General features: G+C 40.7%; 3 protein-coding genes across 3 annotated transcripts; 2 read left to right on the plus strand and 1 right to left on the minus strand.

The window, feature by feature from the left end:
* The first annotated feature begins 5023 nt into the window (after positions 1-5023).
* On the plus strand, positions 5024-8610 carry LOC101769463 (phytanoyl-CoA dioxygenase 1). Its single transcript, XM_004981969.3, has 9 exons — positions 5024-5255; positions 5426-5547; positions 5967-6027; positions 6403-6471; positions 7047-7165; positions 7252-7399; positions 7494-7638; positions 7732-7818; positions 8405-8610. Exons 1-9 carry the CDS (start codon positions 5201-5203, stop codon positions 8421-8423), a joined length of 825 nt encoding a protein of 274 aa, XP_004982026.1. The 5' UTR covers positions 5024-5200; the 3' UTR covers positions 8424-8610.
* A 2349-nt stretch (positions 8611-10959) lies between these two features.
* LOC101770133 (phytanoyl-CoA dioxygenase 1) lies at positions 10960-14022 on the plus strand. Its single transcript, XM_004981971.2, has 9 exons — positions 10960-11114; positions 11250-11371; positions 11628-11688; positions 11968-12036; positions 12386-12504; positions 12590-12737; positions 12830-12974; positions 13071-13157; positions 13754-14022. Exons 1-9 carry the CDS (start codon positions 11060-11062, stop codon positions 13794-13796), a joined length of 849 nt encoding a protein of 282 aa, XP_004982028.1. The 5' UTR covers positions 10960-11059; the 3' UTR covers positions 13797-14022.
* A 487-nt stretch (positions 14023-14509) lies between these two features.
* LOC101770528 (phospholipase A2 homolog 3) lies at positions 14510-16035 on the minus strand. The gene is made up of 4 exons (XM_004981972.2): positions 15546-16035; positions 15374-15422; positions 15140-15262; positions 14510-15028 (listed from the first exon to the last, which is right to left on the minus strand). The coding sequence occupies exons 1-4, from the start codon at positions 15666-15668 to the stop codon at positions 14856-14858; spliced, it is 468 nt and encodes a 155-aa protein (XP_004982029.1). The 5' UTR covers positions 15669-16035; the 3' UTR covers positions 14510-14855.
* Positions 16036-17411: the final 1376 nt, after the last annotated feature.

A 17411-nucleotide genomic window follows, 5' to 3' on the forward strand; every position in this document is an offset into this window, starting at 1 on the left:
CCGTCATTTGTGCTTTGACGGCATGGATTTTCAGAGTGAAGATGCGGTACTGATGACTGATGATTGTGTGCCACCTGGACCTAATAATTACCCTCACGATTCTGGTTCCCGTTTTGTTACTTGTTTCTGGCTGAATCTCGAGCTTAACAGTCGATAATACTTTTGCAGAAACTCAAATGTTGTCGCAAATCCATTGCATAGGTTTCCTGAACCAAGAGAAAAAAAGGATCTTGTCACGTGATGCTGCTGCTGCCATGACTCGTCGCTTTGTCAAACAATAGAACATGTACAAATGAGGAGGGAGCCGTTATACATGTCCCCGTCTCCCTGAGCAGTAGTCTACGGCATCCGGTGAGAGTGCCAAACCCAGACGCCTGGCGCATGACCACGGTAACATGAACTGCTTCCAGCGGATCTGATCATGACCGGTGCAAGTCCAACGCATGTTCAAAGTCCGTATCGACAGCAGCTTTAGACTAACCCAAATGGATCCGGGCGCTTGCGCATCAGCATGAATAGTCAAGGTTTGGGGTAGTGGTTTAGTTACTTTTTTTGGCAGGTGAGGTTTAGTTCTTGAATGTGATTGCTCAGAACTTGTTTCCCCGTAGTATGGTACACATGTAGAAAGCAAGTACTTAGCAATGTTTAATTCTTATTTGTGATGCAAGTAATATGATGTACATCAAGTCAGCACTGCCTGGAGGCGCATTATGGCCCGACATGGTGCCTTCGCGACTAGTGGACATGGTGTCCATGCATGGTCATGGCCCAGCGAAGACTATATCTCTGAGGGTCCAGCAGCTATGCAATGCAGCCTCCCTTAATCATCTAGACTCAAATGCCCTTTTGGCTTAGGTTATTGCTTTTTCTGCACATCCAATTTTTTTAATGTTAGACATAGAGGTTATCTGTACACCAGTAGTAAAGTTATGCGCATAACTTTTATGTATATCAATAAATTAGGTGTTGAAATATTTATCATATAACTTTTTATACATAAATTATATAGCAAAATTTTATATCATCCCCGATTTATTTTTTTTTACTTTTTACATAAGGTATGCATACAATTTTTTCTTAGTCAATAAATTAGACCAAGAGTATATTTTTTCGCATAAGTTATGCATATAAATTATTGATCATATCTAATCCAGGGATATAAATTATTGATCATATCTAATCCAGGGATATAAATTATTGATCATTTCTAATCAAGCTTTTATCTTTGACACATGACTTTTCCCTTCACAACTTTTTGCACTAATAAGTTTATAACCAGGCATAACTTATTTATGCAAAGAAGTTATATTTACGCAATTCTTAATTCATTATCCCCCAAAGTTTTGCATGTTACAAGTCATTCGCATAGTATGCCATTCACATAAGTTATATGCATACCAATCATAAGTTTATGCATGGACCTTCTATGCGAATCAATAAGTTAGGCGTTCAAATATTATTATATACAACTTTTTTGTACATAAGTTATATAGATAAATCTTATATCATGCTTGATTTTTATTTTTGCATTTTGCAAGTTAATAAGTTAGACCGATACATTATTTATAGATATTTTTCCGCATAAGGTATGCATATAAATTATTGGTCATATCTAAATCCAGGGATATAACTTTATAAACAACAATTTTTCACAAGATTTTTTCATCATTTTTTGATAAGGGAAGTTCTCAACTTAGTAGCATTTATCTCCTCTTTTATTCAGGACATCTACTATACTTTTTTGTTATCTTCAAAACATGGATAATATTTTACTTGATAAAATGTTGTGTACAATCTACTAACTTCATGGTGTTTTCATGTGCAGCACTAGCACATTTTCTACTCCTTCTGGAATTGCCTCTGTCAATGGCTGGTGAGTAGTCACATAATTTGTATTGCAGTTGGATAGGCCATGCTGCTCTATGTTGTGCCCCTTAGTTTCTTTTGACTCCAAGCTATTGCATATATACACAATACAAATGAGGTCGTAAAATGTTTGTGTTGCCAGACCTATTTAGTGCACAATTGTTTATGCATGTCCTCCCTATCCATTGTGTTGTTTAGTATTCATAATAGATAACGATGTTTAAGATAAACTTTTTCCCTTGAAAAAGTGTGTACAACATAGGTCATGCAGATAAGTTAGATACATAAGTTATTTGTTATGCACCTAAGTTATATATGTCAGAAGTTATATATTAGTTATAAGCTATGTGAACAAATTATATATTTGTTTAAGACATAACTTTATTCCTTTACAAGTTTTGTATATGGTATAAGTTGCACATCGATTATGCATAGACTTATAACTTATATGTCTCAAGTTAATACCGGTTATAAATTATGCACAAAAGTTATATAAGTTGTGTTAGTAATATAATAACATTGTTTCATCAAAAGTTTATGTAAGTTTTGACCTTAAGTTTTTGTTTCTTTTTGTTAAATAATTACACATAACTTTCTGTGCATAAGTTATGTGGATAAATTCTGTGCCATGTCAATAAGTTAGGACGAGATAAAACTATTGTATACATATATTTTTGCACATAAGTTATGCTCATAAATTTTGTATATGTCAACAAGTTAGGCAAATAGATCATTTATATATTTTCTGTGATTAATCAACGTATATAAATTATTAGTTGTGTCATTAAGTTTATATAAGAATGTTTATTTTCACAATATTTTTGACTTTTTATCATGTCAATAAGTTAGGCTTAAAGATTATTACATATAATTTTTTGCACAATATAGGCAGATAAATTTTGGTCATATCAACAGGTTAGGTTGAGATATTATTTGCATAGTTTTTTGCATAAGTTATGTAGATAAACTATGTTCATGTCAATAAGTTAAACCCAGAGGTTTTTTATATATTTTTTTCATAAGGTATGCAGATAAATTTTGGTTATGTCATTAAGTTAGACAAGTGGCTTTTTTATATATATTTGTATGCATAAGTTATTTGGTATGTCAAACTTAAAACTTAAGAATATAACTTCACATGACTATTTTTTCATTTGTTATATACACTACTAACTCTATTCTCATTTTCTAAAATTTTGATGACAAATTAGAAATGACAGGTTACGCCGCATGTTCCTAGGGTCAAGCAAGAATTAAGATCAGTATTGTATGAAAGAGAGATGGGGCAAAGTTATATATGACAACTTGTATATACATTTTTTGTTAGCTTTAATGATTTTCTGAGTTATATATGCAAACATATCTTCACGTATTGAAAATACCATTGAAAATAGCTTTCATCTTGAAATTCCCCACCTAATTTTACTCCCTCTCACCCAAACGGTCCCGAATGATACGAGCGACAAAAGAGAATCCTAGAAATGCGCATGTAAGGAAAATGGGCTCCCGGAACAATGATGGCACGGATCTCAGCACATGAAAAAGAAAATGTGAAAAAGATGAGAGCAAGTCCAATAGTTCTATAAGACAAGACATGTCAGCTGTAGACGAGTTTAGAGTCTAATTCACACAACTTTACTCTTCACGTTCTCCGAGACCCACTCGTCATACTTGCAGGTCTTTATTTCTTAGGGGGTGTTTGGATGTTTAGGACCTCCTAAAATTCATGTCACATCGAATATCGGAGGCTAATTAGGAGGATTAAATATGAGCTAATTATAAAACTAATTACACAGATGGAGGCTAATTCACGAGACGAATCTATTAAGCCTAATTAATCCATCATTAGCACATGTTTACTGTAGCATCACATTGTCAAATCATGAACTAATTAGCCTTAATAGATTCGTCTTGCAAATTAGTCTTCATCTGTGCAATTGATTTTATAATTAATCTATATTTAATACTCCTAATTAGTTCGATGTGACAGAAATTTTAGGAGAGATCGAAGAACGTACACCCCCTTAGCCTTCTATCCGCTCAACAGACACAGCACGTGCATCGATGACTTGGAGCTCGTGTTCAGCTGGTCGACGGAACCAGCGCCAAGCTCCCTTCTCTCTCTACGCCAGCTCCCTTCTCTCTCTACGCCAGCTCACAAGCAAAGCTGACGTGCTGGGCGATACGACTGTTATTGGGCTTGCTCTGATGTGGAAAACGGGACCTGTCGGGATAGCCCATCTCAGGTCCAATCTATATGGATGGGCTAGAAATCTGAGCGTTGTGGACTTCAGCGAAGATAGTATTTTTTTTTTTGGAACCTGGAGAAGAGAGGATTAAATTCCTTCATATTGTTCTCTATCTTTATTTTGCTCTCACACCCAATACTGAATATGGTCGGTCAACAGTGGGTCATAGCCTGGGTCGTCTCTGATGACTGAAGTTGGTTCTCGTCTGTGTCAATGACCGATCAATGCTTCTGATTGACATGACCCCATAGCTCTAATCTATAGCAATCATTACCAATAGTGATATGATATTTTTTTTCTTTGCCAAAGAAAAGGGGAGAAAAGTCCCCATAGCTCTAATCTATACCAACCATTACCAGTAGTGATATGATATTTTTTTCCCTTTGCCAAAGAAAAGGGGAGAAAAGTCCCCATAGCTCTAATCTATACCCATCGTTACCAGTAGTGATATGATATTTTTTTCCTTTGCCAAAAAGAAAAGGGGAGAAAAGTCCCCATAGCTCTAATCTATACCAATCCTTACCAGTAGTGATATGATATATTTTTTTCTCTTTGCAGCGAGACGAATTTATTAAGCCTAATTAGTCTATAATTTGACAATGTGGTGCTACAGTAACTATTTGCTAATGATGAATTAATTAGGCTTAATAGATTCGTCTCGTGAATTAGTATAAGGATTCTGCAATTAGTTTTATAATTAGCTCATATTTAGTCCTCCTAATTAGTATCCAAATATCCTGTGATACTTTGAATACCGTGGAACGACAGTGGCGAGGAGAGCGAAGGACGATGGAACCGTTTACCCTCCTCGTGCTCCTCGCGGCCCCTGCGTTCTGCACAACTTGACGGCAAATGGAATTATTTAACGTGATTTCGGGCCATGATGGGACCTCACAAGATTCGCAGCATCAACATGAACATTTTTAAGAACTTGCTGAGCAACCAATGCCCACGCCCCACGGAGCTCATTTTGGCGGGTCTCCCGACGCAGTAGCAAGCAGAAGCAGATCCGCACCGTCTCCTCCACCAGTCAACCCATTCTGAGTAGTACCTCCACCCACTCCCGGCAACCTCCGCACGCTGCCATGCCGCCGGTCGGTAGCCTCACCGCTGAGCAGCTCGGCCTCTTCGACGCCAACGGTGAGCGCATGCACCGCTCCTCCGCATTCCCTCGAGCTCTCGCCTCGCTCGCTCCCTGCAGCCGGAGAGGCGGAGAAGAAGTGAGGGCTGGTGTAGTGGCGTGCGGTGCAGCCCCTACTGACGTAATCCGTCTTAATCTTATCCGGGATCTCGTTGTTTCTTCCCTGCAGGTTACCTCGTGCTGGAGCCGTTCTCGAGCGAGGAGGATGTGCGGGCGCTGCGGGACCGCATGGCCGAGCTCGTCGCCGGAATCGGCGGCAGCAACAACTCCACCGGATCCTGCGAGCATCACGTATCTGATCACCTCGAGCCCTGCCTTACACTTGCGCTGTTTCATCTCCCAATACCGAACTCTGGAGTACTAGGCGCGTAGAGAGTACACCGCAACAGTTCTGTATCCGCTTGAAATTATAAACCGGAGTTGCAGGTATCAAACTTAGTGAAATGCATGTTTAGCGTCTAATCAGGCTAAGTGTCTAATAATTGATAAATAGAGTTATGTTGCTCAGTACGATCGCAAAGGTGCGCGTGCGCCAATTGAAAATTATCATCGCAAGGATCATGGGAGTTGCAAGATATATACACCATTTTTTACGCTTCATTGTTACCAGGCCATGATGCGAAATGACGGATTTGTTGGCCCCGTGGTTAATGCATAACCTGTTTATTTTTGTTTGGCTTAATTAAAAGTAGTACTTTTTTTTGTTGCAGCGGATGGCAATGGATGACTACTACTTTAAGAGCGGGGATAATATATCATTCTTCTACGAGGGTATCTGATTTGTTTTCTATTGACTTGTAGGCATGAGTCACACAGTTCATTTTTTTTACTATAATTTGGTAGCATTTACATGTTATGTTTCGACTATATGAACTACTCGCCACTATCTTTAGTTACTTCGAAAAAAAAAAAGAGGACATAAATTTTTCTACTGCCTTTATGTTTATTTAGTACACATGTAGTTTAATTTCTAGCTCTGGTATTGCTATGTCACTTCTCAATATTGACTTGAATGACCTTATAAAAAAAATATTGACTTGAATGATGATATTTCTATTTTATCTCTTTTGATGTTTTTCTGGTTCAGGATATTTGGATTTTGGGTAGTCTGATTGCCTTAACTTTTTTGTATTATTCCACTCATAGATAAAGCATTTGGAGATGATGGATGCTTGAAGCAGTCGAAGGAACTTTCAATTAGATTCGTTGGCCATGGTTAGTATGTAAGTTTTGCATTTACATCTAAGCAATTAAACCCTTCAGCCTGCTTGTCTTGAATACATTTTATCTCTTGGTCCTAGCAATACTATCTTTATATTAAGGTTTCGGACTGCAAATAATCATTTTGCTGAACAAATGCCTTATTTTTCTCACCACTTACGTTTCAGTCATTCTCTGCATGCTACTCTAGTTTCTCTAACAAGAAGTGTTTGTCAAAAAGGAAGGGAATCATCTTGTTTTAGTATTAATGTTGTACATCTGGCCCATTGTCATAGGAGATGGAGGGGGAGGAAGGCTATAGTTATAGGAGATTTATGTTCTTATGAATGTATAGCTTTAGAATTTAGCGTTTCTTATATCTAATATTTGTGCTGCCAAAAATCTATAATCTGGAATAGGGATAAATTGGATAACTTATATTTTCAAGATGCTCAAAATTCATCTATAATCATTGTTACCTTATGCTTGAAAGTCGTAGTTATCACCTCAGCTAACGGGTTTTTAAGCCATCTTTGATAAGTGTCGATTCACCGTTACATCTAGTTCTCACCACGTTATTTTCCATACAGCATTACATGAACATGATCCGGTGTTCAAAAAGTTTTCTTTATCGGAGAGTGTTTCAAGCATATTCTCTTCTTTGGGATACAAGAGACCTGCAATTGTTCAATCTAGATATATCTTTAAGGTAGACTTCACATATCCTAATTTATTACTACCACATGTTCTTTGACGACTTTATTTATCCTTATTGTATTATTTTCTTCTTTGTAGCAACCAGGTTTTGGTGGTGAGGCACTACCACACCAGGATAATACATACCTACACACAGAACCTCCATCATGCACGGGGTTATGGCTTGCACTCGAAGATGCAACAATTAACAATGGTTGCCTATGGGCAATTCCAGGATCACATAAAAGTATTTCTTTTGTGTCCATTTGATGATTAAAATAAACTTCTTTTGAAAAGCTAGACTATGTGACTTTTTTTCTACTTTTAATGTTTTGCATCAGATGGTCTGAAAATACGAATGATCAAAGATGAAAATGGTACTTATTTTGACTGCCCTATCCCATCCTATGATCACAAAGAATTTGTGCCATTGGAAGTAAAATCAGGGGGTTTGGTAATTATACATGGAGATCTCGTACATAAAAGGTGGAGTTATGCTTTTGTATCACATTTGTTTCCTAGTTATGATTTGCTTTTTCATTTCTTGTCCAGTAACTTGTTTTAGCTTATTTTATGTAGCTTTGAGAATCTTTCTCCAGCTTCAAGACATGCATTGGTCTTGCATGTAGTAGAAACCAAAGGATGTGAATGGTCCAATGGAAACTGGTTAGTTCATGATGGGATTTTTTGAGATGGCTCCAATTATATGAATCTAGTTTTATTTGTTTATTGTTTTAGAATATCTTGACACAACTAACTGTGCATCCATAAGAAAAAAATTTCTTATATAGTAATCGAAGCCTATTTTTCACGCTTGCATTGGACATGGCATGCACCGGTTCGGCAGTTCCTCATGAAATCACTTGCATGATACTTTCATAGCAAATTGAACTCATATGAGTGCTCTATATTAGCAATTCAGTTACATGTAATAGAAAGCAAAACAAGGTATCATATAAGTAAAGTTCTTGTTTGTTTATTAGGAATACTGCACATTTAATTACCATGCGAACAACTATTGAAATATATCTATGACAATATGTTGATTGATTGGTGCTCTTGTTTTGTCTAAATGAAACATGTACTCTCATTTTAGAATAGAAAAAGGACAGTTTGTTTACAGTGGTGAAGCATGTCGTACCCTTTATCATCTATGATTGAGCATTGCCAGACAATGAAAAATGATATGTTATCTTAACATCTTGATTTTCCTCATTCTCCTAACAAACTTTCCATATGCTTATATTCTCAGGTTACAAAGGAAATCTTAACTAAACGGGGAGTTGCGGCTATGGAAGTGACTTCCAGCCACCATAGGGATGGTTTTAGACTTTTAGTCACTGTCCTTGTTCCAATAAAATGGGGGAATGCTGCCGAGCAATTCGATTCCATATTCACATGTAAACTTTGTAAACACTCCCCTTAATTAAATATCGTGACAAAGTCGTTGCTTATTTCTTTCTTAGAGTTGGCGCATGCGTGGATGTACAGAAATAGACACGTCTTAGTCGGATGACGATTCACATGATGCTTAGACTACCAAAAGTTTGTTATTAGCCTAATTGAAAACACCTTTTATCTCAATTAAAAGGAAAATAAACTTCAATTCAGCCAGTAACCCAGGTAGCTACGGATCGTCACAAATCTGCTCCATCTCCCACATTGAAAAATGCTGCTATAATATTGTCAATTAAAAGCCAGATATAGAAAAGTTAAGGGTAAGGCTAAAACTGATACTGGATTGAGAATCCAAAGTTATTTCCTGTAATTTTCTGCAATGATAGAAGCTTTGTAGGTGTAAACTAGAAATTTTATATATGGGCGTATGGAAAATTTTACCAGGCATGATACATTTTTTTTCATGGGAACTACTCCCCCATTTCAAATTATAAGTCATTCCAATTTTTTTGGAGATTCAAACCATTTTATGTTTGACCAAAATTATAAAAAAGGATTGCAAAGATTTATGGCACCGAATGGATATACTATGAAAATATATTTAATGAAAAAACTAATGGTACTTTATTTAGTACGATGAATATTAGTATTTTATTGTATAAATTTGGTCAAATTTGATATGTTTTGACTCTAAAAAAATATTAGAATGACTTATAATTCAGAACGGATGAAGTAGTAGAATCTATACCTAATATTAAAGTGCGGTTGTTTCTTCCAACCATCATAGTTGTTTTGCAAAAAAGTTTCTCAACTTTTTCATAATCAACTCACAGTCCTTGGAATAGTTCAAATTTTCGTAATCAACTCGCAGTCCTTGGAATAGTTCAACTTTTCGTAATCAACTCGCAGTCCTTAGAATAGTTCTTGACGATTTTTGCAACACTATCCACAAAGCTTCCACGACAGATGAAAGGCTCTCGTAACTCGTCATCTCATCAGCATTGCTTGTGAGAACAACAATCAGCTCCAGATCTCTCATGGTGTCCAGGGCTTCTTCCAATTTCTCGGCGACACTTTTCTCTTGGAAGTATCTGACATACCCTGGCATGGTCTGCATGACCCATGAACACAGTTTTGTTACTGACTTGATCATCACTAGGTAATTAGCTGAAGATCCCTTTCCCTTCGAGAGGCCAACCGAGTCTTGGCGAGCGACAGTAGTGCGTGGCAAAACGAGTGGGCTCAGGAGCTCCGTGAGCTGCGAGAGCTTCCCTGCCCGTGAGGTCCGCCATGAAACGAATGCAGATGCCACTTGACATTTTCGCTGACCAAACATGAATGTTTGGATGTCAGGCAATCTAGAGGTGGTGGCAGCAGCGGCTGGACACCAAAACCAGACCAAGATCTTTCCTAGAGCTGTACATCCAATGCAACTATATGGATAATGAAGAATTATTCTAATAACACTAGACGACCTAATCCAAACTATAGATAGCTTAATCTCTTGTTCATCCGATCTTAGTTATTCCAAACATGCACGAGCGAGCGATATCATCTAAAACTATTTAACTTTGATCATCAAAAGTGTGGTGAGGTTTGAGACACCGAGGAAACTTATGATTGGGCTTTGGAGCAGCTAAACGACGCCGGCCCTCCAGCTTGTCCAACTGAGCCGGTGTGTTGTGCTTGTCTAAGCTGATTTGTCGTGATCAAACTAACATTATTATATATGGTTGTTGTAATGTATTACATGTCCAGTCTTAAAAATGCTATAGTAGCGTAAAGAAGTTGCAAACATATAAAAAAAAATTCTTTCCGTGCAACAACGCATGGGCACATTTGACGGTTGCCAGGCGCCGTGCCAGATCTTCACCGGACGATCGGCCTGTTTGCTTCAGCTTATTCAACCGCCTTATCAGCCACCAAGCAATGTTTTTCTCACATAACAAATCAGCCATTAGTTTTTCAGCCGGCTTAGGGGGTGTTTGGGAGGAGGGGGCTAAATTTTAGCCCCCGTCACATCAAATGTTTGGACACTAATTAGGAGTATTAAACCTAGACTAATTATAAAACTAATTACACAACCCCTAGGCTAAATCGCGAGACGAATGTTTGGACACTAATTAGGAGTATTAAACCTAGACTAATTATAAAACTAATTACACAACCCCTAGGCTAAATCGCGAGACGAATCTATTAAACCTAATTAGTCCATGATTTGACAATGTGGTGCTACAGTAACCATTCACTAATGATGGATTAATTAGGTTTAATAGATTCATCTCGCGATTTAGCCAAGAGGTTCTGCAATTAGTTTTATAATTAGTCCTCCTAATTATTATCCGAACATCCGATGTGACAGGGCTAAAGTTTACCCGCTCCTCCCAAACACCTAAGCTGGAGCGAGCGTGTCCAAATCGCCTCTCCGCAGACAAAACGCAGTTCCGTACCCGTCACTTCACTGTTCCGGTCAATCCTTCTCCCCTCCCCTCCGCCTCCGCCCTCCGCCATGCCGCCGGCCGGTAGCCTCACCGCCGACCAGCTCAGCTTCTTCGAGACCAATGGTGAGCGCGCCGGCCGCTCTCTCAGGCCTATCTCCTCGACCTCTCGCTCCTGGTCTCCTGGCAATCGGAGGTGAATTGAATGCCGCCGCTCGTATCGAAGCGGGAACCCTAACTCGTCGCGTTGCTTGGTTCCAGGGTACCTCGTGATGGATTCGTTCTCCAGTGAGGAGGAGATGCGGGAGATGCGGGACCGCATCGCCGAGCTCGTCGCTGGGTTCGACGGTGCCAACACCAGCGTTTTCTCCACCAAGGACCATGTACGCCTCGATGGGGATTAGTGTCGAATCCTTCTTTCCTTCTCTATATAACAAACTTCATAGGCGCGTAGCATACACAGGTCTCAGTCTCTTTTAAAATTGCATTGCTAGATTTGAATTCCACGAATGTTTGCCTTACAATCTCAAATTGCATTGCTAGATTTGAATTCCACGCGATTGAGAATGTATTTCTAAATAGCTTATGGAATGTATTTGCCCAGATTGAGAATGATTCGTTATGTTGTTTTCACTGCAGCCACAGTTAAAGGATGACTATTTCTTCAAGAGCGCAGAGAATATCTCATTCTTCTTTGAAGGTATGTGATTTATCTTGCATCTGACTTGTAGGGGTGAGGAACTGTTCTGCTTTGTGAACTATGAACTATTACTGTTTATAGGTTATGTAGCTCGTAGTTAGTTTGTTAAAAGAAAAAGGGCCTTTCTACTGTAACTATGTTACTACTAGTTTTGTTATTGCTCTACTTCTTCCTAACCTTTAAAAGTTTGACATAGATGGTGAAAAATTGTATTAGTATATTTTTTTGCTATTTGTATGATGGAGTACCCTTTTTTATTTCACACTTTTTCACTCACAGAAAAGGCGTATGGAGATGATGGATGCTTGAAACAGGCAAAAGAACTTTCAATTAATAAAGTTGGGCATGGTAAGTATGTACACGGTGCAATCAGATTCAGTGAGAACTGAGAAAGCATAATGTAACAAGTTGCTGCATTTCATTTTCATTCCATTATGTTATATTTTATTCTGAGCCTACCTCTTTAGAGTTGCCTTTAATTTTGTTGTTTGCAATTCCTGTAATCTAACTAGGTTGAATTAAACATCTATATGGTTCAAATTTTTTTTTTGTGACAATATAACCTCCCCTGCTTTACAGTAGTTACTATCTTCCATGTTGTTAATGTATTTTTTAAGCCATTCAAGAAGAAAGGCCTGGATACTTGGATAGTATGGCTTCTAGGTTTCTAACCTTCACCATCTTGTATGATATGCAGCATTACATGAACTTGATCCTGTGTTCAAAAAGTTTTGTTCCTCGAAGAGTATCGCTAGCTTGTTCTCTTCTCTAGGCTACAAGAGGCCTGCCGTTATGCAATCTATGTACATCTTTAAGGTAGATTTTGCAGGCTCTACTCCTTTTCCTTTTGACATGATATTCAATTTATTGATTCCCTCTTTGGGTATTTTCTTTTTCGTAGCAACCAGGTATTGGTGGTGAGGTGGTGCCGCACCAGGATAGTACATTCCTTTACACAGAACCTAGAACATGCACAGGGTTGTGGCTTGCACTTGAAGATGCAACAATTAACAATGGTTGCCTGTGGGCAATTCCAGGATCACATAAAAGTATGTATTTTATCCAATTATTTTATGCCAAAAAATCTTCTTTTAGAAAGTGGAACTGTCTAACGTTTGTTATCTTCAATGTTTTATATCAGAGGGTCTGGTAAGGCGAATGATCAGAGATGAAAATGGTACTCATTTTGATCGCCCTTCCCCATCCTATGATCAGAAAGAATTTGTACCGCTGGAAGTAAAATCAGGGGCTTTGGTGGTTATACACGGTGATCTTATACATCAGAGGTGGAATTCTCCTTTATATTACTATATACTGCTTCTTAGTTGTGATGTACTGTTTCAGCTTTTTTAATAATGTGTTTTTTAACTTTTTTTGTACAGCTTTGAGAATCTTTCTCCAGCGTCAAGACATGCTTTCAGCTTACACGTAGTTGATACTGAAGGATGTGAATGGTCCAAGGACAACTGGTTAGTTCATAAGACGCTACTGAAGAGTGCTTCTTTACAATACTTTTTTTGTTAGCTCTAGTCTCTAGAAGATCTTGACTTAATTGACTATCAGCATCGAAATTTAGAAATGCTTATATACAAGTCTTATTATGTCTTCAAGCTTGTATCTGACATGAACAGCACTGTTTTCCTCCTAAATCAAGCTACTGGCAACTGTGTCATTGTCTGTGATTGGTACATTTGAATGATTGTTTGCATTTTGCAGTAACCAAGAACATATTAGCGCTTTGGTTATTTGCGTAGAAAAAACAAAATAACTTATGATCTGGATACAAGCTGCCATTTTAGCTGTAGATCAGTAAGACACTGATGAGTGATGATAGTATGTTGTTTCAGTTTACAATGTTGCTCTTGGATGAATCGATAATAGTGGTGACAGTTAATACAGGGGATAATAGGGTGGTGTTTCAACGAGATGGTACACCCATCATTAAATATGAAACTAGGCAACCCTGAGTTTCTGAGTGTTGCTGAACATGCACATTGATGTCAACATAGTTTTTGTGTTTCCCTCATTTTACTAACACGTCTGCTTTGGTTTTTTTTCTTATCAGGATACAGAGGAAAACTGCCCCAGAACCGCTTTATGTATCTTAGACAAACCATCCAGTTACCAGTAGTGCTGTAAAAAAACAGAGATTCCCAGCAAGTGATTTGTGCATCGCTTATCGTTGTCGCAATAAAATTGGGGTATCCTGCCGTGCCATGATGCTTTCCTTTCACTTTTCAGCATGTAATAAATACCCTTCCTTTTGGTACTGTGTTCCCATGGATATATCATATTTAGCATACAATAAATGCCCATTATCAATATCGTGTCGAATTCCCTTCGCACAAACTAAGAAGGGAACAACACAAGCTCACTTTTCAATTGATCATGGGATGCTGCTACTGTCTGTTTTTGGCGAGGGAAGTGAGGAAACGAAGCCATCTCGCTTCAGATTTCTGGTCCAGTTGCCGTGCTTTTTCATTTTGTTCCTCGCCGTCGAATCCGCTTTGTAGTTTCGGCTAGGAAGGACGCAATACGTGGAACTCCCAAATATCTGTATGCATCCCAATGAAGGACGGTTCACACTTGACAGCGATGTGTGTACATGATCTGTATGACTCTTAGATGATATCAGCATTTCCGTGGGTGCGCATATGCCCTCAAGAAACAAACAAGTTGCACGATCACGAAATCGACCCGGCACCAGTACACGTACAAGATCTCAAATCAAGGTTCTGATCCTAGCTCCCAAAGGACACTGCATACATCTATTTCTAACGACGCGAGTTGCATACACTTGTGCACAGTGTAGAATACAGACTATCAACAAACCAAAACCAGCACGAGCAAGCTTAATTTCTTTATACTTATACAGTAATACAGTGATAGTGAGACGAGATATGAGTTAACATTAAGCCCAAAAACACCCAAACCCAAGTTTTTTTTTTATCGCCATATGCCCATATACCTTGTCGTAAGTTTTGGCCGAGCTGGGAGAGCCCGTAGCTAGGTAGCACACAAGCCGCCATGTGAGCCGACGCAGCCGGGGCCCCCGGCCAGCCGGCCAGGACGCCAGACGCCACCACCCTCCCTACACCAAAGCACGCAAAAGATGTACCACCCACCTACCGCGCAAGCTGTGTTCCACGCCCACCGCGTGCGGCCGGCTACGGCTTGTGGAGCACCCTGCCGGCGACGACGGCGGCCTCGATGACGAGCGTGATCACGTCGATGACCTCGTCGATCATGCACTTGTTCCCCTCGAACGTGGACGTGCCCTCCCGCAGCCTCGCCAGGCAGTCCAGCAGCGCCTCGTTGCACCCCGTGCTCAGGTAGTCCTCTGCAGATACACACAAGGTCACAGGCGTGTCGTTGAATTCTCAGGAGCTAGGACCTAGTAGGAGCTATCAATGAGTTAGTTGATCGGTGGCTGGACGGAGCAGTGGCGTACTCTTTGCCTGGACGCAGTTGTCGTGGTGCATGCAGCAGGCGTCGAGCGCGTCGCACGGCGCCTCGCCGGGGCAGCCGCTGTAGAGGATGCCGCAGTACTTGCCGTACCGCAGGAACGGCGCCGCTGCAAATGTGAAGATTGAAGAACGCAATCGGGTGGCAGAAGGTCATGTCGGGCGCTTAAGCGAGCGGCGTAATTAAGAGGAAAATAAGCTAATTGTAGTAGTATACGTACTCGTGCAGTGGTCTGACTCGCACGTGCGGCTGCACGCCTGCTGCTTGCTCTGCATGCGCGCGGATCAAAGAGCACAATTAACAAGAGATCATCCTCCTAACACACTCGCGTGCCGTGCGCATATGAGAGGAGCTACTACATACGTACAGTTCAGTGGTCTGTGTGTACGTACCACGCCGTCGCCGGCGGACTGGATGCCGATGTCGAGCGCCGCGGCGGGCGGCGCGAGGACGACGGCCGCGCAGGCGACGAGGACGCCAACCGCCGCGAGCCGCCAGGAGCTGCCGCGCGCCATCCTCTCTAGAGAAAATCTCCGCCGCGCGCGCGCTCTCCTCGACGGGCCGGCGGCTGGGGTGAGCCTCGTGACGGCGCGGCCGCCGTCGTCCTTGGGCGGGGCGGCGAACTGGCCTCTCAAACTGCAGATGCGGGGACTCGCTGGCTGGCGCTGATTTAGAGGGGAGAGACGACGCCCAGGAGCGGGGAGGTGAGTGAAGATGGGGGGTGGCGGGCGCGCGTTTGGTTGTATTCGTCCCGTGAGCGCCCCCGGGCCTTGTTGGCTAGCTCACGGGCGCGCCAGTTGACAGCACACGGCAACGGCGGGGACAAAGAGAGGCCTGTGTGGCCTGTGCTCTTCGTGCTGTGCGTGCACCAGCCAACAGCAGCTGAGCGGAGCCAGCGCAGCCTGCACACAAGCGGCGCGATGGATGGATGAGCCGCCGGTGCCCTCTTTGGGATGGTTCCTTTCGGCGGGAGAATAAACGTTTTGTTGCGTTCACGGGCGGCGGGCATATTTTTAGTTAGGGTTTTATTGGTTTCTTGGTCGTCAGAGAATGAGATGGATAGACACATGCTTGCTTGCTCCGTCGTCGATCTGCCATTGCTGTCGCGATGTGTAGTGCCATGTGCGGGTGCCACGCTAGTGTTCTTCCTTTTTGGGTCACTGGAGCTGGGAGGACAAGTTGCTGAGATGGTATGTGTGTGTCCAAGGATGCAGTGGAACTGTGTGATGGTGACAAGATCTGAAAGACGTCAGATTATCATTCAGATTCTTACAAAAACTAGTAGAGCAAAAGTAAGTGCCTCGTACTAGTAGTGTTTGGACACGAGGTACTAAACTTTAAGAGTGTCACATCGAATGTTCGGATGCTAATTAGAAGGACTAAACATGAGCTAATTATAAAACTAATTGCAGAACCCCTAGTCTAATTCGCGAGACGAATCTATTAGGCTTAATAGATTCGTCTCGCGAATTAGACTAGATCTGTGCAATGGGTTTTGTAAATAGTCTATGTTTAATACTCCTAATTAGTATCCAAATATCCGATGTGACGGGTACTAAATTTTAGGAGGTGTATCCAAAACACCCCTAAAACGTGATGTGCTGCATCTTCTCTGTTTCTTTTTTCCTTTGAAACGTGCTGCTTCCTGGTCTGCGTAGTACTGTATGAACTCTGTTATCGAATCTCAAAAAGGAAGGCAGTTTTTTCTCCAAGGTAAACCTGGGAATCATTTTTCGGGGAAAAAGAAAGAACTGGTAACCGTTTGGGACCATATATACATCATTGTAACTCCAAGATCATATCGAGGGACAGGAGAAGAGGGCCTATGGATCATTATTCACTAGAGCTCATCTCTTGAACTTTTGCAGACACTGTGGGCTGAAGCAAAAACTAGAAATAGAAAGCGAACTAATGAATGCAGCCGCAATCATTTGCCGTTTCAAAGCTACAAATAGAAAGCAAATAACAGTACGATCGAGTATATACATTAGTATGCTAAAGGCAGGGCTTTGATGAAGAGCATTGGATTGAAACGATCACATGAGGCATCGATCTTGTACTGTGTTTTCATGAGGTGCAGACATGCTGCATATTTTTCAGCAGTTTCAGAGTTAGTCCATCAGCGTCCCTTGGATTTAGGTACCAAGTAGAATTTTCTGCAATTTTTAAAGAAAGAGACTCTCTAATGGAGGACATTGGTCCCCGGGGCAAATGCGAAAGCCGGAGAATAAACAATCCAAGTACTCCATTTGATGGTA

Source organism: Setaria italica, chromosome IX (assembly GCF_000263155.2).
Source record: "Setaria italica strain Yugu1 chromosome IX, Setaria_italica_v2.0, whole genome shotgun sequence".
Lineage (NCBI taxonomy): Eukaryota > Viridiplantae > Streptophyta > Magnoliopsida > Poales > Poaceae > Setaria > Setaria italica.